Raw genomic sequence first — 27299 nt, forward strand, 5'->3', positions numbered from 1 at the left:
AAGGCACAACTCTTAAAACTAATGGTTGTATAAAGAAACTTATTGAGATATTTTAACTACTTTAAAAAATATTCCCAATAGTTGCATATTGAGAAAACAAAAGAGAAATTCTTGGGTTCACCCCTATATTAATATTCAGTATTTCATATTCAGTATTCAGAGACATGTGTTTAATATTCAGTATTCAGAGACAGGTGTTCAACCAATAGGATTTCATTATTTCATATTCAGTATTTTTTTAAAAAGAAACAAAATATTGTCAAATTATATTAATATTTTTAAACTAAAAAATAAAAATTAATATTGATTGCAAACAAAAATACGTTTTAGAAAAATATATTTTTCATACCGTCAGCCAAACACTAAACCCTAAACCTTAAATCCTAAATCATAAACCCCTGGGTAAAACCTAAACCCTTGGTAAATTCAAAATGCTTGGATAAATTCTAAATTCTACGGTTTAGGATTTATCCAAGGGTTTATGATTTACCCAAGGGTTTAGGGTTTAGTATTTAGGGTTTAGGGTTTAGTGTTTTGCTGATTGTATTAAAAATATATTTTTTTAAAAAAATCCAAAGATTTAGGATTTATCCAAGAGTTTACCATGATTTAAGGTTTATGATTTAGAGTTTAGGGTTTAGTGTTTAGTGTTTTACTGACGGTATTTTAAATATAAAATCTTTTTTTTGCGACTACTATTATTTTCTATTTATTTTTTATTTTAAAAACATAATAAAACTTGACAATATTTTGTTTCATTTTTTAAAAGATACTGAATATGAAATAACGAAATCTTATTGGTTGGATAAACCTAAAAGTTCACTCTAGGGGTGAACCCAAATATTTCTCAAAACAAAACTAATGTGACTTTTTAAATTGAAAAAAAAACACAACTCTTGACATTATGTTTAAAATTAATTTGTCTTTTATAGTGAGAAGATACAACTCTTAAAACAAAATTGTTATAAAAGAAGCAGTTATAAACAAAAAAGTTACAAGGTTTAATAAACAGTTATGAGCAAATGCTAATGAAAAACACACATCTTATAGGATTAATTGGAATTGCTATTATTAATAGATTAGACATTTAAACACTTAAAGATTTTACGTCTTGATGAATTTTGTTTTTGTCATAACTCTTAACTTGTTACAAAATCATTAAATAGTCTAAATTATTTTTCTTTTTGATATTTTATGTGAAATAAAAATAAAAATAAAGAAAACTAGAGTTGCCTATTATTCAAAATGTTTTTAAACATAAATATTTATTATACTATTCAATAACTAATATATTATTATATAACAAAATTAATTTATTTATTAATCTATGGTTCGCTTGCGGTCGATCAAATAACCAAGTGATTTGATAAATTGTCCAGTATAGTGTCCAAGTCGGGCTTCAAAACATTGATTTTTAGATCAAAGTTTCTTCTCCTATTTTGGCTTTGGACAAGTCTTTTGATTTTTTTGACAACAATAAAACTATAAAATAATATATACTCGACCGGTTCAGAGAATCAAGCTGGAGACATATAATCGACATAGAACATAGCAGAAGAGGAAAACTATTAAATTGTGAATCTCGAGACATGTCAAATCTTGAAGGTAGGAAATAAAGTCTTACTGTACTGGAACTCCTCCAGTTGTGTAGCGAAAACTTGTCATTCTTCGCGTAATGACACCATATTCATCAACTGAGAATAATCTGTTGCGAAAACTACATCTAAAAAATTGAAAATTTTTATGCATTTCATATCCCATATCAAAACTTCACATCTGCATGTAAACCAGATAAGCTTCTTCGGAGATTTATTACTCTAGTCATCTTTTCATCTAAATCATTAGTTCTACAGAACCATCTTTGACGTGAAAACTTATTTTGTGTCCTCTATGCCACCATCAATAAAGCAAACTCTAGGCTACACTAATGACAGATAATCAGATGAAAGAATTTACTGATGCCATTCAGAAATCGTAAGTTGCGCATGTTCCCGCCCAAACTACTCCTTCCATTTATGCAATCCAAAAAATTTCTTGCTGGTTACCATTCTTCTATGAGTAAATTTTATTATTCATATTTTTACAAATATATCATAATATCAAAAAAATAACTAAAATTATAATTTTTTGGTAGTCTCCAAAAATAATAATCTGTATTAGTAAAAACTGATGGAATTGGAAAAATACCCAGAATAAAGGAATTTACGGCAAAATACATGTTTGCAAAACTGGTAAATATTTAGAAATAGCATAATTAATGGATTCTTCCTCAACACCACGTATACTACATCGTGAATCACACAATGAATATCCCTTGATTCACATTTCTCACAACCGGAATACTACTGCCTTTTATAACTAGATTAGTGTCTTTTGAATTTTGTTGTGTTGTATTTATCACAGCTATTTAAAAATAAACTGAAGATTTCTTCTATTTTATTTTTCTTATAATAACGAAGATAATCTTTAATTTATGAGAACGATCTCTCGAATATTTACGTTATCTTTTTTTTGCCAACCTTTACCAAACTATGTAATTAAATGATCCAAAAATGTAAAAAAAATCTCCAAAAGCATGATTTTTATAATTATTACGCAATATTCCAATTACTCGAGCGTTACGCTTGACCGAAAACGGCGCCGTAGAGACTCGGCAAAAACCCTAACGAGAGGCACTAGTAAACCTCTCCCTATTATAAATTGCCCCTAAACCTCTCTCTCTTCTTCCACAGCTTTCTCTCTCGCAGCCCTAAAACTCCTTTGCCTCTCTCTCTCGAATCTCTCTTCCACCTTCAACATCAAATGGAATTCTGGGGTAATAACCTAGTTCTTACCTAGGCGTCTATTTAACTTATTACTTCGTGCTTTCTATTGGTCATTTAGCTTAGTTTATGTTCGGTTATAACCAGTTAAACCATTTGTTCTGCTAGTAGCTTACTCTTTGTTTGGTTAAAAACATGCTGAATCATGTGTTAGGCGTTTAATTTAGTTTATGTTCGGTTGTAACCTGTTGAACCATGTGTTCTGCTAGTAGCTTACTCTATGTTTGGTTATAACCTCTTGAAACCATGTGTTTCGGCGTTTAGCTTTGTTTATGTTCGGTTATAACCGGTCGAACCATGTGTCCATACTTAGTTTTGTGTAGATGGTTATGTATGCTCGTTATCTACTATTAGCTTGTCCTTTTGAAGTTTATTTTCCTGGTTATAACATGTTTACTTTTGAGTTTGTTTAGTAACAAGTGAACGCATGTTGATTTTATTGTTGGATATGTTCACAGGAGCTGAGGTTAAGGCAGGGAAGCCACTTAAAGTGGAACCCGAAGAGAACTGTCTCATCCACGTTTCACAGGCGTCTCTTGACAAAGGGAAGAAGGGTGAGACTGCTCTCTTGTACGTGACCGTTGATGGGAAGAAGCTTGTGATTGGAACTCTTTCTCAGGATAACATCCCTCAGATCAGCTTCGATCTCGTCTTTGAGAAGGAGTTTGAGCTCTCCCACTCCTCGAAGGGAAGCGTCCACTTCATTGGATACAAGTCTCCCAACCTCGATGAAGAGGAGGATTTCCCTTCTGATTCAGAGGAAGAGGAGGAGGAAGTGGCGGTTCCCGCAGCTTCCACTGTCTCCACTGTCACGACGACCAATGGAAGTGCTAAAGCAGCACCTGCTTCGAGTGCTGTTACCATTGACTCGAAACCAAAGGCCAAGGTTCCTGAGGTGAAGCCTGAATCAGACGAGGATGGTGATGACTCTGACGAGGAGGGTGATTCTGAAGATGATGAATCTGATTCTGAGAAAGGAGTGAGTGTGTTGATGACTTTTTTTACTATTGTGATATTATACACTTACTGATATTTTCCTCTGGTGATTATTTGTGTAGATGGATGTTGATGAGGATGATTCAGATGATGATGATTCTGAGGAGGAAGAAGAGGATGATACCCCTAAGAAGGTATATACATTTGCCGACTTAGCATATGCTCTGTTTACTTGGTATTGTATTGGATTCACTTTACTGACCTTTAAGTTTATTGTTGTTTTTATCAAAAGCCTGAGCCAAGCAGCAACAAGAAGAGGCAGAATGAATCCGCAACACCTGTCTCTGCAAAGAAGGCTAAGCCCGCAGTAGCAGCTACCCCTCAGAAAACAGGTGAGCGATCATAAACTTGTCTTTCTCATTTCCACAATGCTTAAATGAGGCATTGTGTTTGTGTTGGTATTAGAGAATATTAAGAGAAACTTAATTGTCCTTTTTGTTTCAGAGGAGAAGAAGAAAGGAGGGCACACAGCTACACCACACCCAGCTAAAAAGGGTGGAAAGAGTCCTATGAATGGTAACCAGAGCCCCAAATCTGGTGGTCAATCATCCGGTGCTAACAAGAAGTGAGTCTTCTTCTGTCTCTCTTTTTCTCTCGAGGTCAATGATGTGATAAAACGCATTTCTTTCTTTTTCGTGTGATGATGAAGATTGAATGAATGATGTGCAGGCCGCAGTTTGGTTCTAACAACAAGGGCAACAAGGGAAAAGGAAAGGGCAGAGCCTAAGTGAAGTTGGGGGGGGGGAGCAATGAGATGTTTTGGTTTTTTAGTAGATGTTCTTGGAACAAAGACCGGTTTTATTTTATGTTTTATCTCCTTGTGGGAAGTGCTTTTATGTTAACGCAATTTTAATCTTATGGAATTCAGTATTTGAGTAAGAAAACTGGTATTGCAATCATGAAAATATCATCATGCACTGTGGCTCATCATTGTTTTTAACTCTTGAAGTTGAACAAGTTCATAGGCACAGAACATCTCCTTAAAAGAGTTTCATGAAGATGATTGATTGATTCTTTCAGCCAGGCCTCAATGTCTACCTTGGCAGATGAACTTGAATTGCTTATTATGAAACTTATGGACTGTGGTCATCTTTTAAGACCTAGATAGCTGAGTCCAGGAGACATCATCAGTATCCTCCATATCGCAATACTATTCAGAACAACTACTAGACTCTTTGATACTGAGAAGGCAGCTCACACAAAAAAAGTAACAACAGACTTGGTGTGTAGTGGGGGCTTAAAGAAACAAAGGAGATTCATCACAACCACTAGACTTGGTGTGTAGTGAATCACAGGACATCAAGATGCTTACCGGTAGCCACAAAGTCTATCTAAAACATAACAGAAGACTGATCTTTTTTTTTTTGAACAGAAGACAGAAGAAGACTGATCAGTCTCATCTTTATGAATACTTAGTTGAGACCTTGTTCAAGCATGACTTCTTTGCCTTAGAGACATCTAAGAACCTGTCCAGAAAACTTGCATATGCATTGTAATATAAAAACTCAGAAGAGGTCAAGCCAGAGATTTTTACAACTTGTGGACAAAGCGTTAGTCTTAAAGATGGTATCTTTCAATCCAAAGAGACATGCAGTTGTTCATCTACTACATTGACATATGCATATTACCTACAAATTTGTTTCACTCAGTGTTATGTCAATGTAGTGACAGTTGAATGCAGAAATGGCTTAAGGGAAGACCAAAATTAGTTTAAAAGTTATAGAATTCTCGATCATCATCCACACAAAACGACATCACAACAGAATTCAACCAAAAAAAAGAAAAATCAAAATCCAAATTTAGTCTAACAAAACAACATGAAATGCTACTCTCCCTCTGATCAACACACCTTTCCAGCCATCAACAAAGTAGGACTTGACACGAGCTAGATCGCCTGGGCAACGCGAGGAGATCCCTCAACATGTAAAACCCTTGTTCAAATGCTGAACATTTAAAATCCAGAACAAGTTTCTTGAGGACTTGTGAGTTCTCTAAAAAGTACCCAGCTACTTCCATGTTAAAAGGCCCTCTGTTGAAACGCTTTATCTTTACAGACTCTAGTGATGACAGCAAACACTGAGGTACAGGTGAGAGTCTCAAATCAACTGCTTCCTCCTCCCTCGAAGGATCATAATGATCCTATAAACCAAAACACACAACATATCATCAGAGAGAGAAGAAATGATGATAACTAACACGTTTCCTTAATAGTGTGAGGGTTGTGCAAAAATAAGTTAAATCACCAGCTTTAAGACGAGTGATTTTAGATTTGGGAAGCTCTCAAGAAGGGTTGGCATCATATCCAGATTCGACACGTGAAACGCCACTTTTAAAGTGGAAACGTTGCAAAACTGAGGCAACGGGTCGTATGACATGTACTCCCTGTTATTATCAAGAAACTGCTCTCACCAAAAACACAAAGAAAGCAAGTGAGAACAAACACTAGCTACATCCAAAAACCAATATGTATATAATAATAATACATTTACCTCCATAGTATGCGAAGAGAGCTTCATCTCCTTAACTCCTGAAATGCTGTTGAAAAAGCTACGGACCATGTTTCGCTTAGGCAAGTCGACTACATCGGTGAAATCATGCTCACCGAAGACGTAAGCAAGGTTGACTTTCTCCAAGGACACAGGATTGGTGATGACTTTGCTGTCCGACAGATCATCATCGAACTTCAAGTACTCGAGTCTAGGCGCGTCAATCAAAACCCCTGAGCCTTCTCTCTCCAGATCTTCAACAAAGTCATCGCCATCACCAAGCAAATAGTCCACATGAAAGCTAGTTAAGGACTGAGACCTCACACGCACAACCCTCACGTTATCCGGGACCATTCTAACAACGCTCAAATCCTCAAGAACAGGACAAGACGAGATAAGCGACTCCAGACTCGCGTCGCTGGCGTAGACGTTGTGTTCTAAGCGCATGGTCTTGAGACAAGGCAAAGATACAGAGTTTAACTCGCCCAAGGAGACACGATGGAGTCTTAGATACACCAGCGTGTCGCATTCTGTGTAAAGGCTTTGTGGGATCGCCTCTAGAAAGATACGGTTGGCAAGTGTACACTCAACATCAAGATGGTTGAGTTTAGGGTTAGCCACAGAATCTATCCACCGTGTGACACAAGACTGATCATTCACATCTTTCTGAAGGCTTAGATTGAGTTTGTACAAGACTGAGTTCTCTTCTCTAGAGAAAGCTAGAAGCTTGTCTATGAAACTAGCAAAGGCAGTGTAATCTGGGAACTCGGAAGAGGACAGATCCAAATTAGGAACCAAAAGCCAAACGCTTTTCCATTTATGGGACAGAACACTTGTCCTGACGGTATCCTTTGTCGGAAGGTGGGAGAGTATCTGAGATAACAAAGAATCGGGGAGTTTGCTAATCATGTCCTCTTTGGCCCTAATGTAACTTTCGTCGTACATTCGTTGTTGTTGTCTGGAAAAGCTTTTTTCCTCCATAAGATCCGGCGGTCGAGAGAACTGAACCGGGAAAGAGCACACAGTGATAAACCTTTTAAGAATCAAGAAATGGTAATTTAGGGCTTCTAGATGCGAAGAATGATGATGAAATCACCTGACTTGATTTTAGGGTTTTGAACTTCGGAAGGTGTAGTCGCCGGCCCGCTTCAGTTCTCAGGTTTATGGAGACTGACTTTCCAAAGGGCCGGACTCAAAATGTTTTGTATTTTTTTTTTTTACGGCTTCATTATATATTTTGAGTGAGTTAAAAACAAAATGAAGAGAAATGGTCATGGGAATTACACAAATTGTAAAACAAATGTGTAAATTGTCATATCCTCTAATTTATTGTTATGGTAAATTTTTTTGTTAAATATATGTCATCAGGTTTTTGGTTAAAAAATCACATTTTCAAATAAAGATATTATATTATGAAGAAACAGTTTAAAATTTTTTAACCAAAAATAGCTAAAAAATTTCTAGTATAAGCATAAGTTTTCATATCCTGAATTAATGTGCATTTGTACAAATATTTGACAAAAGATTAACAAATTTTACCTATGTGTTGGTGGAAATGAAATCATAGTAGAGAGAAATGGTTTGTTTAGGAGGTGTTCGTTTCTCCATTTGAATGAGTCATCTGCATAGAGACGAGAGTTTTGTTCGTTCAGGCAATAAAAACACAAGTCATCTGAATACATCATTTGAATGAGTTTTAAAAATTTAGGCTTAATTTTGAAAATAAGCTGGCAGATCCAAATTGAATTATTTGGGTGAAAATGGTTCATTCAAAATGACATAATATCTATTATATCTCTGGTATAATTTACAAATTACAAATCTAACATAATATTATTTTATCACTGACGAAAAATGACAAAACCACAAAGACTTATTTTCTCACTAAAACTACAAACCAGAAAATTTGTTTTTCCGCCAAAACAAAAAACACTAATTTCCCTCAAAACTGCAAAAGGTGTTTCTCAATTATCTGGTGGTAACAAGAAGTTAGTCTCTTTCTCACTCCTCTCGAGTTCAGTGTTGTGATAATGCAATTCTTTTTTTGGTTGGAGCGTTGATGATGATGATGATTGTGATAATGCAATTCAACTCAGGAGGCAAGCAGTTTGGTTCTAACAACAAGGGCAACAAGGGAGGGGAAAGGAATGGGCAGAGCCTAAGTGAAGTGGAGGGAGCAATGAGATGTTTTGGTTTTTAGTAGATGTTCTTGGAACAAAGACCGGTTTTATTTTATGTTTTATCTCCTCGTGGGAAGTTCTTTTTTTTTATGTTATCGCAATTTTGATCTTATGGAATTTAGTATTTGAGTAAGAAAACTCGGATTGCAATCATGAAATCATCCATGCAGTGGCTCATCATTGTTTGATTATTTGTTCACAGCCAGGTCAAAGTCCACATCAAAACTGACCTCCGTGTCTTCCTTGGCAAATGAACTCAAATTCCTTACTATGAAACTTATCGACTGTGGTCACTCAAATAGTCGAGTCCAGGAGCCACATCAATCATCATCCTCCATATCGCAATACTATTGAGAACAACTACTTTAATACTGAGAACGCAGCACTAATAAAAAAAGTAACAACAGACTTGGTGTGTAGTGGGAGCTTAAACAGCCAAAGGAGATTCATCACAACCACTAAACAAACACTCACGATTCACAGGACCACACTGAACATCAAGATGCTCAAGTTTAGGGGTAGCCACAAAGTCTATCTAAGGCATAACAAAACAAGACTGATCATTCTCATCTTTATGAATACTTAAGTTTGACCTTCCTTGTTCAAGCATGACTTGTCTGCCTTGCATATGCATTGTAAACTAAAAGCTCAAAAGAGGTCAAGCCAGAGATTTTTTTACAACTGGTGGACAAAACACGTTACTAAAGATAGTATCTTTCCATCCAAAGAGACATGCAATTGTTCATCTACTACATTGACATATGCATATTACCTTCAAATTTGTTTCACTCACAGTTACGTCCCTTATTGTTATAGAATTCTCAATTATCATCCACATAACTAGTGGCCATCAACAAAGATAAAAAAATAACAACATGAAATGCTGCTACTCTCCGTCTGATCAATCAATACACCTTGCCAGCCATCAACAAAGTAGGACTTGACACGAGGCAGATAGCCTGGGCAACGCAATGAGATCCCTCAACATGTTAAACCCTTCTTCTACCCCCAAACACCTAAAATCCAGAACAAGTTTCTTGAGGACATGGGAGTTCTCCAAAAAGTACCTAGCTACTTCCATGTAAACAGGCCCTCTGTTGAAACGCCTTATCTTTACAGACTCTAACGATGACAGCAGACACGTAGGTACAGCTAAGTGTCTCACATCAGCTTCTTCCTCCAAAGGATCATAAAAATCCTATTAACCAAAACACAACAACATATCATCAGAGAAAAGAAATGTTCCTTAACAGTGAGGGTTGGTGCAAAAAAAAAAAAAGTTAAATCACCAGCGTTAAGACGAGTGATTTCAGATTTGGGAAGCTCTCAAGAAGGGTTGGCATCATATCAAGATTCACCACGTAAAACGCCACTTTTAAAATGGAAACATTGCAGAACTGAGGCAACGGGTCGTATGTCTCGTACTCCCTGTTGTTATCAAGAAACTGCAAGAAACAAAAGAGTGAGTGAGCAAGTAAAAACAAACAATAGCTACATTACATCCATTGCAAAAGCTTATTATATACATTTACCTCCATAGTATACGCAGAGATCTTCATCTCCTTAACTCCCGAAATGCTCTTAAAGAAACCGCGGAACATGTTTCGCTTTGGTAACTCTACCACGTCGGTGAAATCATGCTCACCAAAGACGAAAGCAAGGTTGACTTTCTCTAATGACACTGGATTGGCGATGACTTTACTGTCCGAAAAATCATCATCGAACTTCAAGTACTTGAGCCTAGGCGCATCGATGAAAACCCCCGAGCCTTCTCTCACCAAGTCACCAAAAAAGTCATCACCTTCACCAAGCAGATAGTCTACATGAAAGCTAGTCAACGACTGAGACCTCACACGCACAACCCTCACGTTATCCGGAACCATTCTAACAATGCTCAAATCCTCGAGAAGAGAACAAGACGAGATGAGTGACTCCAGACTCGCGTCGCTGGCGTAGACGTTGTGTTCTAAGCGCATGGTCTTGAGACAAAGCAAAGAGACAGATTTAATCTCGCCCAAGGAGACACGATGGAGTCTTAGATACACCAGGGTGTCGCATTCTGTATAAAGGCTTTGTGGGATGGTCTCTAGAAACCTACGGTTCGCGAGTGCACACTCGAGATCGAGATGGTTGAGTTTAGGGTTAGCCGCAGAATCTATCCACCGTGTTACACAAGACTGGTCACTCTCATCTTTTTTCTGAAGGGTTAGCTTGAGTTTGTACAAGACTGAGTTCTCTTCTCTAGAGAAAGCTAGAAGCTTGTCTATGAAACTAGCAAAGGCAGTGTAATCTGGGAACTCGGAAGAGGACAGATCCAAATTAGGAACCAAAAGCCAAACGCTTTTCCACCTATGGGAGAGAACACTTGTCCTGACGGCATCCTTTGTCGGAAGGTGGGAGAGTATCTGAGACAACAAAGAATCGGGGAGTTTGCTTATCAGATCCTCTCTGCCCCTTTTGTAATACATTCCTTGTTGTCTGGAAAAGCTTTTTTCCTCCATAAGAACCGCCGGTCGAGAAAACTGAACCGGAAAAGATCGATCACACAGAGAGAATAAACCTTGAAATCTTTTTAAGTATGAATACAGAATTGAGTTTAGGGCTTTTAAATGGGAGGAGGTGATGATGAAATCACCTGACTTGTTTAGGGTTTTGAACTTGGGAAGATACAGGAAGGTGTAGTCGCCGGGCCGCTTCAGTTCTTCTCAGGTTTATGGAGAGTGGTTTTCCAAGGGTCGGGCTCAAAATGTTTTTGTATTTTCTATTTTCTTTTACGGCTTGATTATACTATATTTTTGAGTGAGTTAAAAATAAATTGTGAGAATTATTGTCATGGGAATTACATAAATCGTAAAACAAATGTATGAAAAATGTGTAAAGTACTCACGCCTATCATAATTTTACTAGATTCATATTCTCTAATTTATCGTCATGGTAAAGTTTTGTTAAATGTATATGTCATCAATTTTGGTTAACCAATCTCATTTTCGAGCATAGATATTATATTATATATGATTTTTAAAAAAATTATAACATAAAAGTAGCTAAATTATTAGTATAAGAATTAATTTTCATATTGTGAATTAATGTGCATTGTACAAATATTTGACAAAAATTAACAAATTTTACCTGTGCGTTGGTGGAAATGAAATCATAGTATAGAGAATGATTTTTTGGACAAATATTTGACAAAAATTAACAAATTAACTATGGTTTCTTTTTTTTTATATAAGAAAAAAGGAAAATCATAGTATAGAGAATGGTTCAACCTAGGGCTGGAAAAAAAAACCGAACACGGAGAACCGAACCGAATCTGATCAGAAAAAGTAGTACCAAATCTGAACCGAAATTTATTAAATATCCGAATGGGTTCAAATTTTTGGTATTTAAAGAACCGGAATATTTTGGGTATCCGAGTGTATCCGAAATAGATTAATATACATATATATTTTAACTATTTTTAGATTGAAAATATACTAAAAACATTTAAAATATATATAATACTTTTAAATTGCCCAAAATACTTGAAAATATATATAAATAGTCAAAGTTACATGTCTAAATAGTTAAAGTGTACTTAAAACACCAAAAATACATAAAATATGTATTGATTTTATATCCAAATATCCAAATCAAACCAATTTGTATGTTAAGTTTTAGTACTTTGACACATGTTATTGAAATTTATATGTGATATATTATTTTGTTTATAAATTTTGAGAAATTTAAAGTATATAATGAATTTTAAAATTTTGAAAATATAAAACCCGGAAGGATCCAAATCGAACCCGAACCGAAATTTAGAAATACCCGAATGAGGCTAAAATCTTTGAACCCGAACTGAAACCCGAATGGGTACCCGAATGCCCGCCCCTAGTTTAAGCTCTCAGTTCTTTTACCATCTTCAAAATCATTCACATATGCCTTAGAGCCACCCTCCCCCAATCAGAAGTTCATGTGGGAGTTCATACATTTCCCCAAAAAAGAAAAAATTATTAAAATAATGAACAGTGATGAACTCGGTTGGTTGGAGATCGTCGGGATGAACCCGGATCGTCACGAATTCGCCACGTGACGGTCCTCTAATGATCGATTATTTTTTTTTTATTTAAAACAAAAAAAGTAAAAAATAAAAAATAAATAAAGTTGTGAATCCCAAGGGGGGTTCACTGATGGGATGCTCTTATGATGCAACATTTCCAATTATGTGGTGTGAAACTAATACTAGAAAGTATATATAGTTTAAAAGCTTGTTAAATTATTTGTTAGTATATCTGAAAATTAAGATAAAAGCTTAACAGTTTTAAAAGATTTATTTTGATTAATTTAATAAAAATTTGTATTTTAATATGATTGATTTATTTATTAGATATTAAATATTTTTGATAAATTGTACTAATATTTTAACTATTATTTAGTTTGATAGATTAATCATTTAATGCATATAGAAAAAATGAATATTTTTGAATGTTTAAATCTTTAGTAGGCCATACCATTAAATTAATTCAGTTACATAATGTATGTACTCTAATATTATCTGAATATTTTCAAAAGCATGAACAGCTATATAGTGAATATTTTGCAATAAACAAAAGCGTAGGGAGCAGGGTAATAGTTAATAAATACTGTACCAAATTTAAGAAATAGTGAATAGATCTGCGTTACCAAACGCTCAAGATTCACAAGACCACACTCAGCATTAAAATGCTTAAGTTTACCACAAGTAGCCATAAAGTCTATCCAATGGATGACACAAGACTGATCATTCTTATGAATGCTTTAGTTTGACCTTGTACAAAGCATGATTTCTCTTCCTTAGAAAAATATAAGAACCTGTCCATAAAGCTCGCAGATGCATCGTAGTCTAGAAACTCAGAGAAGAGTCAAGCCAGAGATTTTTCCAACTAGTGGACAAAACACCAGTCCTAACAGCTTCCTTCATCAAAGAGACATGCAATTGTTCATCTACTACATCGACATATGCATATTACTTCCAATTTTGTTTCACTCGGTGTTATGTCCTTTGCTCAAGAGCATGCAGAAATGGCTTAAGAGAAGACCAAAATCAGTTTAGAAGTTATAGAATTCTCAATCAACATCCACACAAAACGACATCACAACAGAATTCTACAGAAAAAAAAAGATAAATCAAAATCCAAATTTAGTCTAACAAACCAACATAAATTCTACTATTCTCCATCTGATCATTACACCATTCTAGCCATCAACAAAGTAGGATTTCACACGAGCTAGATCTCCTGGGCAATGCAAGGAGATCCCTCAACATGTAAAACCCTTGTTCAAATACTGAACATTTAAAATCCAGAACAAGTTTCTTCAGGACTTGTGAGTTCTCTAAAAAGTACCTAGCTACTTCCATGTGAACATGCCCTCCGATGAAACACTTTATCTTTACAAATTCTGGTGATGACAGCAAACACGGAGGTACAGATGAGAATCTTACATGTACTGCTCTCTTCCTCGAAGGATCATAATCCTATAAAACCAAAACACAAGATCTCATGAGAGAAAATAATATATATATATATAAGACAACACGTTCCTCTTAAGGGTTGTGCAAAGAGTTATCACCAGCTTTAAGACGAGCGATTTAAGTTTCGGAAAGCTCTCGAGAAGGGTTGGCATCATCCTATCCAGATTTGATACAGAAAACGTCACTTTTAAGGTGGAGACGTTGCAAAACTGAGGCAATGGGTCGTATGACGGGTATACCCTGTTGTTATTATCAAGAAACTGCTCTCACCAAAAAAAAAAATCAAAAAAAAAGAGTGAGTAATAGCTTCATCCAAAAATCTATATGTATATGAATTGCATACCTCTATAGTATACAAAGATATCTTCATTTCACTAACTCCTGAAATGCTGTTGAAAAAATCACGAACCATATTGCGCTTTGGTAAGGCGACAACATCGGCAAAATCCTTCTCACCAAAGACAAAAGCAACGTTGACTTTCTCCAAGGACACTGCGTTGGTGATGACTTTCTCAAAGATAAGTATAGGTGTAGTTGATTAAAATTAGCACTGGTTATAATGGGAAAAAAATCAGGGTGGGGCACATGCACATCCCTTATCCTTGACACTGCATTTGGTTGTTGCGTCATCTCATCATGACTTACTTTTACATAAGTTTTTGTCTAATCAGCAATGTCAAGGATAGTGAAATAATGAGATTCTCACAAACACATTACCATTAAAAAAAGGTTACGAACTTGGAATCAGCCACGACACTAATCTAATGAGACTACTGTTGATCGATCGAGCGAAACTTATAAAAAGAGGCGTCGTGTAGTGGAGATTAGACATTGGTTAAAAAAAAAAATTTGAAAACCTGGCAGAGATTGTAGGTGAAGCTGTCGTAGTTATCAATCACGATGATGGGACCCTTTTGCTGCTTACTTGATGAATTGACAACAACCGAAGAAGGTGTCGAGTTCGATTGCGACATTTCGATCGAAGCTTTCCTAACCACATGTCTCCGACTCTTCCCCAGAACCGAAACTCCTAATCACTAGAGGGAAGAACAAAGATTAAGCCTTTTGATTCTAAACGAATAACGCCTAAGAAACAGCGATACTTACTGGTCGGATTCGGACAGGGCTTGACGAGAGAAGATGGGTTTAAGCGACTGGTGGTGGAACCGGACTTGAGACATGAAGAAGACTTGTACAATGTAGTAGTAGCAGCCATTTGTCGGAAAGCGAAGATCCTTTCTCTGGTTCGAAGAGAGAGAGAGAGGGGGAGAGATTTTATAAACAAGGAATGCTCTGTGAGAGAGAATTGGGAAGTGGCCCATATTCTTGATTTTATATTCATGGATCATCTCTTATGCAGTGGGTGCATCGATGAAAACCCCTGACCCTTCTCTCTCAAACACATCAACAAAGCCATCACCTTCACCGTACAAATAATCCACATGAAACCTGGTTAATGCACTACAAGAAAACATCGGTATTCTGAGGGACATTCCGAGGGAAAATGATATCCTCGGAATTTTCTGACGAAAAACCGAGGAAATTCCAAGGAAACCCAGAAATATGGTTTCTTCGGAATTTCTTCGGAATTTTCTGAGAAAATTCCGAAGAAAACACATTTCCTCGGAATATTCCGAGGAAATACCGAGGAAACCATGTCCGTCGGAAAAAACCGACAGATATTTCTAAAATTCCGAAGATATTTTGTAGCCGTTAGAGAGCCGTTGGAATAGCCGTTGGAATAGCCGTTGGACGATTTTAAAAATTCCGAGTAAATTCCGAGGAAGGGTAGTTTTTCCTTGGAATTTTCTCATTATATCGGCTGGATTTCATCTATAAATACAGTCACCCCTCTTCCTCTTCATTCACTCCATTTCTTCTTCTTCTCTCCTACTATCACGAAATTGATATAAAAAAAAACATGTCTTCTTCAAATTATTTTCGTTCTTGGATCGATCGACCTCATTTGGATCCGGAGACGAGATTGCTTACGAAAGAATACCAACGAGGTATAACCGAATTCATGGGGTTAGTTCGCCGACAACCGGAAACAGAAACATGTAAGTTAAGATGTCCTTGCTCTAATTGTAAAAATAGAAAATTTATTAAAAAGTGGGATGTTTGGACTCATCTATATTTGAGTGGGTTTACACGAAGTTACAAAATTTGGTACCATCATGGGGAAACTGGTTATGAACTTGGTAGTACTAGCGAACCTCAGCCGGCGGTTAGATTAGAAGAACCAATTAGAACGGATGTAGATTATGGTGTAGGTACTGAGCAGATGGTAAATGATCATTTTAGAGGGAAAGATTTACCCAATGCAGAAGCTAGGAGATTTTATGATATGTTGGATGCTGGAAAGCAACCATTGTACGAAGGTTGCAGAGATGGTCATTCAGCTTTATCATCTGCTACAAGACTGATGGGCATTAAAACAGATTATACCACCTGATAAAGACATAGAAAGGCGATTTGGACCTAAAGATGTCTAAGTCCTAATCTATATGATCAAATACTTATGAACGAATGGATAAAACAATGCAAATATGCAAGATATCACTTCTCCTTCACAAAACATAAAAAAAGAAGCCATTGACTCAGAATCATTTACCCGGGAACCCTAGCCGCCAAACATTTCGGGAAAATCAGATATATCTAAACCGAGGAAATTCCGACGACCCTTAAAAATATACTGAGGAAATTCCGACGGAAAATGTCCGTCGGACCCCTCATAAAATTAGGGTATCTCGATTCTTTCTTCCCCATTTCTCTCTTCCTCTCCTCTTTTCCTCTACGCGGCTCCTCCTCCTCCTCCATCGATTTCCGGCGAATCCCACCGTTTGTTTCCTCCAATTCTTTGCCAAATCATGTAAGCACCTATCCCTCTCTCTTTTCTTCAAAAAAATTGATTGATTATGGTTTGTGAGATTAGAATTTCGGATTTTAGGTTGTTAGATGGATAGTTTAGGATTGAATGGGTAGTTTAAGTTAGGATTGTTGTTTTGATTGTTGTTTTAGTTTTTTTTTGGAATTATTTTTTGTTTTGGTTAAAATTCAAAATGTTTTTCTATTTTTAAAACGTTTTTTTTTATTTTTAAAAGCGTTTTTCTATTTTTAAAAACGTTTTTCAAGTTTCCAGTAATAATAAAACGTTTTTTTAAAAAATTTAAAAAATTTGTAAACCTTTTTTTCTCTATTTATAAACGATTTATAATTTTTTATACATATATATATATATATGTATAAATCATGTATACTAACAAATTATAAATTTTTAATAATTTTTATATATTAAAACTAATTTTGTAATTATTAAACAATTTTAATATATTAAAACTGTTTTGTAATATTAAACTATTTTTATATATTTAAACTATTTTTTGTTTAAGCGTCTCAGCTTCAAACCGAGGATGACGATTCCACGGGTTCGACCTACTTGCCTCGGGTACGGATCAACGAAATTGTTGAATCGGTAAGTTCTTTTTTTAATGTTCAATTTATTTTTTCTATTATTTAATTTTGGCACTTTTCTATTTCAGGCGGTTCCAAAGAAGAAGGGACGTTTGTTCGGTTTGGGTCGTCGTTCCCGGTCGGTTCCGTCTTCTGCTGCACCACCGCCCTTTGTTGATCCATAAGTACTTTTTGGTCAGATGAAGGACAAAGATGATCGCATATCTGCGTTGGAGTCCACGGCCTGGGAGGCATAGAAGAAGCTCAACGAGCAAATGTTGGAGATGATGAGGAGGTTGCACCCGAACGAGGTGCTCCTGACCATGCCAGACCCGAACGTCCAAAACCCGTAGCTTTTTTTTTATAAACTCGAAATGTTTTTTTTATTTGTACGACTTTGAATTTTATATAATAATATGTTTCCAATTTAAATTTTATATTTTCAAATTTAAATTTCAAAAATTAATTTTTAAAAAAATATATTTTTTTTTTTAAATTATTTTTTTTTGAAAATTCCGAGGAACACTTCCCTCGGAAAATTCCGAGGAATTCCTCGGAATTTTCTGTGCGAAGGATTCCTCGGAATATACCCTCGGTACAAATAGGAATTTCTGACGATTACTTCCCTCGGAATAGTCCTCGGTATATACCGACGGACATATTCCTCGGTATATTCCGACGAACAGTGGTCCTCGGTATTTCCTCGGAATTTGTGTTCCTCGGAATTCCGTCAGAAACTTCCGAGGGAATTCCGAGGAAATATAAAATTCCGAGGAGTTTTTTCCGAGGACGTATTTCCTCGGTATGTCGTCGGAATAGCGTTATTCCGACGACATACCGACGATTTTTTTCCTCGGTATATGCATGTTTTCTTGTAGTGACGTCTGAGATCTCACACGCAGAACCTTCACGTTATCTGGTACCATTCTAACAATGCTCAAATCTTCAAGAGCATGGCAAGACGAGATAAGCAACTCCAGACTCGCATCGCTGGCGTAGGCGTTGTGTTCTAACCGCATGGTTTTGAGACAAGGCAAAGATACAGACTTTAACTCACCCAAGGAGACACGATGGAGTCTTAGGTAAACCAGCGTGTCACATTCTATATAAAGGCTTTGTGGGATCACCTCTAGAAACTTACGGTTCACAAGAACACACTCAACATCAAGATGCTTGAGTTTAGGGTTAGCTACAAAGTCTATCCACCGTGTGACGCAATACTCGTAGTCGTCGTTCTCATCTTTCTGAAGGCTGAGCTTGAGGTTGTACAAGACTGAGTTCTCTTCTCTATAGAAAGCTAGAAGCTTGTCTATAAAACTAACAAAGGTATCGTAGTCTGGGAACTCAGAAGAGGACAGATCCAAACTAGGGACCAAAAGACAAACGTTTTTCCACCTATGGGACAGAACACTTGTCCTGACGGTATCCTTTGTCGGAAGGTTGGACAGTATCTGAGATAACAAAGAATCGGGCAGTTTGCTTATCATATCCTCTCTAGCTCTTAAGTAGCGTGCCCGATATTCGTCGTACCTTCGTTCTTGTATTTTGGAAAAGCTTTTTTCCTCCATGAGATCCGGTCGAGAAAAATTGATTTCTAAGTATGCATGAAATCACCTGAGTGATGGTTTTAGGGTTTTGAATTTGGGAAGATACGAAGGCGTGTGGTCGCCGGCAGCTTGCGTCTCAGGTTAATGGTGGGATTTTCCAAGGCTCGGGCTCTAATATTTTTATATTTTCTAATATTTTTGACCTTATTTATGGGATAATTTGAAAAATACTTTATTTATGATTTGAAATTTGAAAAATATACCTTAATCTTTTCTTTTTGAAAGTTACACTTTATTATATATGAAAAGATATTTTACCCCAATTTAATATTAACCTTAGAAAACTTCATCAGATTCGAAATTATATATGTTTTGAAATAATCATATATTTGAGATAAATACATGTCACTGATTTAAGATAAAAAATAGATAAATTTCTTAAATCATTTAAAACCTACATAACAGCTTAATTACACAGTTACGTTGTAAGCAAAATTCTATTAATCATACTACACATAACCTTTAAGCATTATATATTAGATCACTAATGTAGAATTTTTTTAGTTTGTAAAGCAGAAAAACTCACGACTAAGAAACTGATGTCTTACAAAGTTAATAAAAGAAAAAGGGAAGACGATCTATTTCCCCACGAGTAGTATCATATAGCACCAAATGTCCACGGAACTATTGCCTCGTTCCATTTGCCCCCGAATCCAAAGTTCGAATCCTATTTCCACACCAACTAAAACGAAAAATTTATATGTTCGATTATAAATTTCGAATCTTAATTCTCCATAAGACTGGTTAGACATTGGGTTACTGTTCGTAGATTAATTAGTTAACCATAATAAGCCAGAATAAACCAATGTCTGGTCGGATTACTTTAATAAACCAAAATTAGATCCGATTAAGACCCGATTACTTTAATAAACCCGACCAAATCCTGGGTTGAAAGTCCAAACGCCGTAAGAACCGCCAAGTCCCTTTCTTTATCAAATCCTAACCCTAAATCAGAGAGAACAGAGAAAAAGAAGAGACGAAGAGAAAGTGTTGAAGTTGAAGTTTTTCCATGGCGAATGAAGTGAACGCGAATGAAGTGAACGCTGCGAATGAAGTAAACGGTGAGGACTTTGATGAAGAAACAGTTGAGAGAGAAGAAAACGAGATTGAACAGGTGGTTGAAGAATTCATCGATGAGCCTCATGTACGCCACGACGAGTGTCCCTCGAGTGAGGATGAGGGAGATGAACCTCGTAAGAAGGCGAAGAAGGTGGTCCCTGTGAAACGTGGTGCTGGAAATCTGTACAAGGGGCAACATTTCTTGAATGGTGTGGCTTTCAAGGACACCATGATTTGAGAAAAACCTTCATGACACCAACCAACACCACACATCCAACGACAGCTGATAGCATCGTTTTCTTCATGCTACCTTTAGCTTCAGCCAACACTTCATCCACCTTATCAAACATCTCTTTCTCCACTTTCATTTGAACTCTCTCACCCAACAAAATCTCATTTCTTTTCATTTCTCTCAGCTCTTCTTCAAGTTTTGCAGTTTTGAATTCAAGTTTTTCAACCTCATTTATCAGTGCCTCATCAATCCATTTGAAGACATGATTATCATTCTCAAGCTAAAAATAACAACAAAGCTTATTAAAATCGATAACAGAAAATAACACAGTTTATTAACTACCTAATTCAAACATCACAGCAATAAAACAACACAGCTAATGAGAGAGAACTCACCTTCTTTCTTGCAGCATAAGCACAACGAAAATACCTTCGGTAAGGATTGTAGTCAGATTTCGACATCAGAGGAAGAATTTCTTCACCACACCAGCATCTCTTCGGAATTCCGTTGATCACTCCACCCCTGCGACGAGAAGAACTCACTCCAATCGATGCTACAGATGTGTTACTCGAATCCCCTGACATTGTTCTCTCAAAGCTTCAAACACAGAAGAGGGTTTTAGGGTTCTTATTTCAATTTGAAATGGGGCTTTTGTTGTTCTATCGGGATTTTAGAGTTTTGTAAAATCGGATCGGATCGGATTTTAGTTCTGCTTCGAGTTAGGTTTGGTCGGGTTTTATTTAAGTTTCTGGTTTAATATTGTTTGGTTTGGCGTCCAAAACCGTGGTTTGACTTTCGGTTACCAAAATCGTGACAAAACCAAGATTGGTGTGGAAATAGGATTCGAACTTTGGATTCGGGGGCAAATGGAACGAGGCAATAGTTCCGTGGACATTTGGTGCTATATGATACTACTCGTGGTAAAATAGATCGTCTTCCCAAAGAAAAAAAAACTCAAGACTCCAAAGAAATTAATACGAATTTTATATAATTATTTTTCAATAGAATGTTGTCATAATGTTCTTGTGGCGTTCACGAAGACTTGCTGTTTATGTTTTTTTCTTCTGACCAATCAAATGAGTACTTAGTTTTTTTAACAAAACTCAAATTCGAAATCAACTGAGTTTATATTTTGTTCCAATTTTTTTGATAATTTTTTTAATTTTTATTGTTCCGGATTGTTATTTATATATTTTAGATAGGTTAAAGATTCGGAATTCTGAGAAATTGTCAAAAGTATACAAAAGTAACATAAGTATGATTGTCGAACTCACACCTAACAAAAAAAAATTAAAAATATAATTTCAGGTAAATGTCTGTATATCCGAACCGATCCAAACTGGTTGAAACCGAACCAAATCAGATCCGTAAATCGACCAAGCACTTATTGGATACATTTTCTAAATAATCGTTTACTAGGAACCGAAAGGTTCCGGATTCCTACCGTAACCGATCCGAATACCCAAAATTCCAGCCCTACCACAAACAAACAAACAAACTTCAAGGTGTACTACGTACCCCTACACCAATCGAATAACTCAAATAAAATCTTTTCTTTTCTGGACAAAAACTCAAATGGAAACTTAAAATTTAAATTAAAAGAAAAAAAATTGAGAAACACTTTAAAAAAAAGGAAAAAAAAACACAGAAAAAGTAAAAAAAATTATAAACTCACAATTACTGAATCACAAAAGGTAAAATATTAATAACAAAAAGGCAGAAATATAAAATTTAATCAAAAGAACCCTTCGAGCCTCTTTCCTTCTTCATTTTGATAAAAGTCGCTTCCTGTTCTTCCTACTTTGTTACCATACGTCTACATATCTACTAACTCGGGATATAAGTCCCGATCCAGCCAAGCCCACTGATGAAGAAGGACATTGTCTGAAGAAACAAGTAGATGAAGTAATTGTTTTTCCCATGCACATAGTCATAGCATCCACACACGAACAAGAACGCCGCGAATCCTAGCTCCAACGTATTCAATCTGTGACACAATAAATCATGATCATCAAATGTCTATATACACAGTTTTCTAATAAGACATTAGATGTATACAAGTTTACACACCGATCAGGCAATTTGAAGATTCTAGGGAACCTTTTAAGCCCTTTTGTATTCCCTTTAGCGCTTTGACCACTTCCAAGCTTAGCAGTCACGACCCATTCGTTAGCTCTGCCTGCCTCAAACAGACCAATGAGAGTGGCCTTTGTCCGGTGCAGTGACATCACATTCTCAAACAGAATCCAATAGAACAGCAGATGAATCGACCTTTTGACAATAAAAACACAGAATAAGGAAGAATCTACAGAAGCAAAGGCAGATACTTGACTATAAGTAACCTGACCAAGCAAGAAAACAGAAAACCAAGGGTGGTGACTTGAGGTACAAGAAACTCAAATTCACCTGGGAGTACCAACGGAGTTGAGGACAGTGATGATGGAAGGGATGTAAACAGAACCCCAAATTGGAACTTTAACTTCAGGGACAAGAATGGTGAGAGGAAGAACAACGCAGTAAAAACAAAATGTCACCCAATGTGCAATGACTTTCCTCACAAAGAAGAAGCTGTAGATCACATACACTTTCTTCCAGAATCTCACTTTCTGCACCAGAACAGTGACAGTCAGATTAAAAGAATGAGTTATCAGAAGATAAAGGGTAAACTATTTATTATTACCTTGTTTCTGATGATCTCCATAACCATTTTCCTAAAGAGATTTGCAGGTCCACAAGACCATCTATGTTGCTGGAAACGGAAAGCTCTAAAAGTACTTGGAAGCTCACTTTTCACCTAATACAAAAAAAAAAAAAATTATATTTTATATAAATTACAATTTCTTCACAAAAATAAAAATATCTTAAGTTCTTAAAACGGTTAATGGTTATAACATAATTTGTAAATCAACTGTCATGTGTTTAATGAGAAAAGTACCTTATGCACCAGCTACTTTTTGTACTGTGTTTTATTATTCTATCTATTTGATTTTAATTTGTGGAAAAAGAAAATCAGAGACCAAGTAATAAAACCTGCAGATCACCCAGGTAGAGAAATTTCCAGCCACGGAGACTTGCTCGGACGGCCAGATCCATATCTTCCACGGTGGTCCTATCTTTCCACCCGCCGGCTTCATTTATCGCAGCTATTCTCCATATTCCGGCGGTTCCTATAAATATTTATAATAAAATTTAGCTATAGTTTTTTTTCTTATAACTTACAGTATTTATGACAAAAAAACATTTTAGACGAACAAAATAAACACCAATATAAACAAAATAATTTAAGGTTCGTCTTCATTTGCTTCCACTACAAGTCATAATGTGGCAAATGTGTCCCTTTACGCAACTTAATAAATTGAACACATGAAATATAATTCCAAGCTTGTAAATCTTACTTATTATAGAAGCGATGACAATAACTATTATGTATAAGTACACCTACTTGCTTCACGTGTCAGAGTCCCGCCCCTCTCACAATCTATAATTGATTATTTACCTTTGATTCCTTATAATATATTAGTAACAGTTGTACACTATCAGAACACTAAAAGGAGGTTTCGGTCCACATACAGTGCTCTATCACATTAAAATCAACTATAGTAGTCAATCATACTTAGCTCTAATATGTACTTGCAACTTAGCTCTAATATGTACTTGCAATTTTTTCCCGTGATGAAAATTAAGTAATGATTTTTGTAATCAATATATAAACTATAATTATTTTTAGGGGTTACTTGTGAAATAACCAAAAAAATATGAAAAATTAGTTTTTAGTAAGAAGGTAGAGAGAGATAGGAAGAGAAATAAGGAGAGAGAGGGTAATTTTGGTTAGTTTGTGAGTTTATGTTTTTTTCTTGTATATTACAACTAATTTCCCTTATTTTTACCGTTAAAGCCGAAGAAAGCATGTGTCGATGAACCGACTTCTTGCTCAACAGTGAAATGGTAGTCCAACGACATTTCTTGCATTCTCGTCAATAAGCATTCATCAGAATTAACTGCAAAAGTATATAATAGTTCAATTCATTATTCTTATATTCCCCAAGGTTAATAAAATATTACAAAACAAACACATCTCTATTATTTCTTAGTCATTTAATAAGACACTTCCTCAAATTTGGCATCATCAGGAAAAAACGTTCTCCTCTTTTGTTTTTAGCTTTAATAATCAATCATTTTTTTTGAGGAAATAATAATCAATCATTCATCATCTAGCTTTCACATTATTAAATTCACTTAATTGGACTCATGCTTCAAGAAAGAAGAAGAAGACATAATAAGAAAGTATAGCGTGAAATAGTCTAACGAGTGTCGGCTAGACAAATGCAAAGTACACAGGAGACTCGATACTCTAAAGTATATTTAACACTATTATTACAGACAGAGAATGGGTCCTACACTTGAACATTTAAAGAAAGGCAAAGAAGAACGTGGAAAATATCAGAGACCAAACACTTTTTAAAGACAAACAGTTACCACTCGCCTTAGAACCCGGCCCGACTCATCGGCCCGGATCAAACTGATTCGATTTCACTGACCGACGGATCCAGGATTTCGGAGCAGATAAGAAACACATGACATGCATGACGTAAACAAGAAAGACTATTTTTGGCAATTATGCTAATATTAGTTGACCCGGAATTGCGCAACTAATCCGACCTAAGCAACAAGTTGTACATAACTCTAACCTAAGCCCTACGCAAATCCGCATAAGCAACAAGGTGTGCATAACTCTTTTTTAGGTATACATAACTCTGACCTAAGCGCTATGCAGCTAGCTGCTATTGGTTTTAATTACTATAAAAAAACATACACTGTTGACCAAAAAAAAAAACATACACTATGTAGCTACTCCGCCGACCCGAGATGAACTAATTAAACCCTACTTATGCAATCAGTCCATCGAAAAAACGATGATAATTATAATATGTCGAAGAAAAATACAGATATGACGAGAAAACCATTTCAAAAGGTCAAAAAAGAGAGAGTGATAAAACAAAAGAAAAAGTATGTAAGAAAAAAGAAAAGGTGAAAATACTTATTTATTTATTAGATGAAAAACACATACCACCGACACCACAAATGTAGCTAGAAAACCAAAACCACGAGCTTTCAATTAATGATCGAAACAAACATTAAATCTTTCATACACATAAACAAAGACACCAGTTCAGTACTCTTTTGACCCTGACACTTGACAACATTATCAAATGTCAATTTGATCTTTTCTCTACTATAACTAGCTACCAGTCTTATATAGATGGACAATGAAGCAAATCTAAATGATACTCAACCGATATGTCAAAAACCATAAATGAAGATCTATCTGAATTACCAAATAAATATTATTAGAAGAATATATGTTTGTTGTTACCGAATCTCCATCGGGCTTGGACGAGTGCAATGTTGGGATTGTGGACGAGAAATGGAATGCTACGGCGAAGAAAATCAGGTTCAGGCTGAAAATCAGCGTCGAAGATGACAACATACTCGCAGTGTTTGACATAACTACGTTTGAGTCCTTCCTTTAACGCACCGGCCTTGTATCCAACTCTATTCTCCCTGATTTGATATGTTATATTGATTCCTTTACTTGCCCATCTTTGACACTCCATCTCCACCATTTGCTGCACATGTTAAGTATGTAATCAAATCACACATTTAAGTAACAAAGTGTATGGGATCAATGTTCCAGATTTATTACAGTATTTTGTTAATTATTTCTTACCCGCCTAAAATATTATTCCTGATATTATGTCTTTTTAAAAGGAAATGAAATCTTTTGAAGATTAAAGTGGACTAAGTAATGCAAAAGCTATATTTTCTGAAAATGGACTAAGTTTACCTTAACAGTAGGATCTGTTGAGTCATCCAGCACTTGAATCACGAGACGATCGGACGGCCACGATAGTCCAGACGCCGCTCCTATTGATAGCTTGTAAACCTGAACGCAAAAATCACGGGGAACTTTTTCACTTTTAGTCCCTATAATTTAGCGATTTACTACGTTTAAATCTAAACTATGGGTTTGTACAGAAAAAAACCAACAATCATTAGAACATGAAAGATATAATATGTTTTTTTTTTTTGAAAGATAATATGATGAATACGTGGGGTAAAGTGACTCCATTAAAATATGAGGCTATTTTCTCAAAATCTTACAACTTTGGGGTCAAGAATGTAAGAAAAATTCTTCAGATGAGAAACAGAGGAAAGAAACAGAGCAATGAAACAGAGAGACGAAAGAGACCTCTCGTTCGTTAAACATGGGTATTTGCACGAGGACCACCGGGAAGTTGGAGCTTCCAAGCTCTTCATCGTCGTGAATGGGCTCGAACTTGTAGCGTTTGTCCGGTTTTTTCCAGAAAAGCTTGACGAGAACGATGACAATTCCCATGTAAACCCTCTCACACAACAGCATGAGAGACATTAGCAGACAGATGTAAACCGCTAGTTGAAGCAGAGGGACAATCACTGGTGCTTTGACCAGCTCCCAGATCATGCCTAGCTGGCCTGTGATCTCCATCTTTACACCGTCGAATGTCTCCGGCAACACAAATTTTGGTGAAACACCATCCATTTTCCTTCTCTCTCTAGATAGGTACAATGTGGTTGCTCTGTTTTGTGTAAAGGGGTTTAGGAGAGAGTGAGATTTGGATTGAAAAATGGAGGCTTTTCTCTCTCTACAGTTCTAGAAAGAGAGAGAGAGAGAGAAAATGTAGGGAAGAGATAGCAAGAGGAGATTGAGGTTATGGGAGAAGAGAAAGAGAAGGATAATCCAGGAATATAAATGGTGAATTTTTATCCACTTTATTTCCTTCTTTTTGTAAGATATTTTTCTTTTGGGAAAATAGTTTTTTTAGGCAAAAAATGATAATTATGTCAGATTAATCTCATACTTTATGTTCTATTTGGTTAAATATTTTCAAAATGACAATATTATCCTTAGTTTCAATTAAAAATTCGAAAT

General features: G+C 35.9%; 6 protein-coding genes across 8 annotated transcripts; 1 reads left to right on the forward strand and 5 right to left on the reverse strand.

Annotated features, from left to right (window-relative positions):
* The first annotated feature begins 2659 nt into the window (after positions 1–2659).
* On the forward strand, positions 2660–4723 carry LOC108843601 (histone deacetylase HDT2). The gene is made up of 6 exons (XM_057002541.1): positions 2660–2815; positions 3281–3801; positions 3881–3952; positions 4051–4150; positions 4263–4383; positions 4488–4723. Exons 1-6 carry the CDS (start codon positions 2803–2805, stop codon positions 4543–4545), a joined length of 885 nt encoding a protein of 294 aa, XP_056858521.1. The 5' UTR covers positions 2660–2802; the 3' UTR covers positions 4546–4723.
* A 779-nt stretch (positions 4724–5502) lies between these two features.
* On the reverse strand, positions 5503–7510 carry LOC108841884 (FBD-associated F-box protein At5g22730). Its single transcript, XM_057002540.1, has 4 exons — positions 7401–7510; positions 6308–7306; positions 6062–6217; positions 5503–5957 (listed from the first exon to the last, which is right to left on the reverse strand). The coding sequence occupies exons 2-4, from the start codon at positions 7283–7285 to the stop codon at positions 5679–5681; spliced, it is 1413 nt and encodes a 470-aa protein (XP_056858520.1). The 5' UTR covers positions 7286–7306; positions 7401–7510; the 3' UTR covers positions 5503–5678.
* Positions 7511–9222: 1712 nt separating this feature from the next.
* Positions 9223–11258, reverse strand: LOC108839631 (FBD-associated F-box protein At5g22730). Of its 2 annotated transcripts, XM_018612386.2 has the most exons (4): positions 11120–11258; positions 10017–11006; positions 9774–9929; positions 9223–9682 (listed from the first exon to the last, which is right to left on the reverse strand). In XM_018612386.2, exons 2-4 carry the CDS (start codon positions 10983–10985, stop codon positions 9410–9412), a joined length of 1398 nt encoding a protein of 465 aa, XP_018467888.1. In that variant the 5' UTR covers positions 10986–11006; positions 11120–11258; the 3' UTR covers positions 9223–9409. The 2 variants fall into 2 exon arrangements, with proteins under 2 accessions (XP_018467888.1, XP_018467887.1); XM_018612385.2 differs by having other exon boundaries at positions 10017–11234.
* A 2293-nt stretch (positions 11259–13551) lies between these two features.
* On the reverse strand, positions 13552–15429 carry LOC108835305 (FBD-associated F-box protein At5g22730-like). 2 transcript variants are annotated; one of them, XR_008942689.1, is made up of 5 exons: positions 15086–15429; positions 14836–15008; positions 14322–14470; positions 14077–14238; positions 13552–13981 (listed from the first exon to the last, which is right to left on the reverse strand). XR_008942689.1 is itself a non-coding variant. In XM_057003157.1 (5 exons), the coding sequence occupies exons 3-5, from the start codon at positions 14388–14390 to the stop codon at positions 13709–13711; spliced, it is 504 nt and encodes a 167-aa protein (XP_056859137.1). In that variant the 5' UTR covers positions 14391–14470; positions 14836–15015; positions 15086–15429; the 3' UTR covers positions 13552–13708. The 2 variants fall into 2 exon arrangements, 1 of the variants encoding a protein (XP_056859137.1); XM_057003157.1 differs by having other exon boundaries at positions 14836–15015.
* Positions 15430–18252: 2823 nt separating this feature from the next.
* Positions 18253–19161, reverse strand: LOC130508616 (FBD-associated F-box protein At5g44490-like). Its single transcript, XM_057004201.1, has one exon. It carries the CDS (start codon positions 18997–18999, stop codon positions 18253–18255), a length of 747 nt encoding a protein of 248 aa, XP_056860181.1. The 5' UTR covers positions 19000–19161.
* A 2739-nt stretch (positions 19162–21900) lies between these two features.
* Positions 21901–27094, reverse strand: LOC108843072 (glucomannan 4-beta-mannosyltransferase 2). Its single transcript, XM_018616160.2, has 9 exons — positions 26580–27094; positions 26175–26273; positions 25704–25956; positions 24217–24327; positions 23360–23496; positions 23010–23123; positions 22736–22935; positions 22400–22600; positions 21901–22316 (listed from the first exon to the last, which is right to left on the reverse strand). Exons 1-9 carry the CDS (start codon positions 26907–26909, stop codon positions 22157–22159), a joined length of 1605 nt encoding a protein of 534 aa, XP_018471662.2. The 5' UTR covers positions 26910–27094; the 3' UTR covers positions 21901–22156.
* Positions 27095–27299: the final 205 nt, after the last annotated feature.

The sequence above is a fragment of the Raphanus sativus genome, chromosome 2 (genome assembly GCF_000801105.2).
Source record: "Raphanus sativus cultivar WK10039 chromosome 2, ASM80110v3, whole genome shotgun sequence".
Classification (NCBI taxonomy): domain Eukaryota; kingdom Viridiplantae; phylum Streptophyta; class Magnoliopsida; order Brassicales; family Brassicaceae; genus Raphanus; species Raphanus sativus.

What these genes read in the sequence shown, in the direction of transcription:
- LOC108843601 (XM_057002541.1), top strand. An exon ending in AGCTACCCCTCAGAAAACAG is followed by an intron (nt 4,151 to 4,262) that starts GTGAGCGATCAT and finishes TTTTTGTTTCAG; the next exon opens with AGGAGAAGAAGAAAGGAGGG. An exon ending in TCATCCGGTGCTAACAAGAA is followed by an intron (nt 4,384 to 4,487) that starts GTGAGTCTTCTT and finishes AATGATGTGCAG; the next exon opens with GCCGCAGTTTGGTTCTAACA.
- LOC108841884 (XM_057002540.1), bottom strand. Translation starts at nt 7,285, where the DNA reads ATGGAGGAAAAAAGCTTTTCCAGACAACAACAACGAATGTACGACGAA. An exon ending in TCTCTTCGCATACTATGGAG is followed by an intron (nt 6,218 to 6,307) that starts GTAAATGTATTA and finishes TGGTGAGAGCAG; the next exon opens with TTTCTTGATAATAACAGGGA. An exon ending in AATCACTCGTCTTAAAGCTG is followed by an intron (nt 5,958 to 6,061) that starts GTGATTTAACTT and finishes TTTGGTTTATAG; the next exon opens with GATCATTATGATCCTTCGAG.
- LOC108839631 (XM_018612386.2), bottom strand. Translation starts at nt 10,985, where the DNA reads ATGGAGGAAAAAAGCTTTTCCAGACAACAAGGAATGTATTACAAAAGG. An exon ending in TCTCTGCGTATACTATGGAG is followed by an intron (nt 9,930 to 10,016) that starts GTAAATGTATAT and finishes TGTTTCTTGCAG; the next exon opens with TTTCTTGATAACAACAGGGA. An exon ending in AATCACTCGTCTTAACGCTG is followed by an intron (nt 9,683 to 9,773) that starts GTGATTTAACTT and finishes TTTGGTTAATAG; the next exon opens with GATTTTTATGATCCTTTGGA.
- LOC108835305 (XM_057003157.1), bottom strand. Translation starts at nt 14,390, where the DNA reads ATGGTTCGTGATTTTTTCAACAGCATTTCAGGAGTTAGTGAAATGAAG. An exon ending in TATCTTTGTATACTATAGAG is followed by an intron (nt 14,239 to 14,321) that starts GTATGCAATTCA and finishes TGGTGAGAGCAG; the next exon opens with TTTCTTGATAATAACAACAG. An exon ending in AATCGCTCGTCTTAAAGCTG is followed by an intron (nt 13,982 to 14,076) that starts GTGATAACTCTT and finishes TTGGTTTTATAG; the next exon opens with GATTATGATCCTTCGAGGAA.
- LOC130508616 (XM_057004201.1), bottom strand. Translation starts at nt 18,999, where the DNA reads ATGGAGGAAAAAAGCTTTTCCAAAATACAAGAACGAAGGTACGACGAA.
- LOC108843072 (XM_018616160.2), bottom strand. Translation starts at nt 26,909, where the DNA reads ATGGATGGTGTTTCACCAAAATTTGTGTTGCCGGAGACATTCGACGGT. An exon ending in TGCTTTCTTCGGCTTTAACG is followed by an intron (nt 23,497 to 24,216) that starts GTAAAAATAAGG and finishes AAATATTTATAG; the next exon opens with GAACCGCCGGAATATGGAGA. An exon ending in ATCTTCAAATTGCCTGATCG is followed by an intron (nt 22,317 to 22,399) that starts GTGTGTAAACTT and finishes ATTGTGTCACAG; the next exon opens with ATTGAATACGTTGGAGCTAG.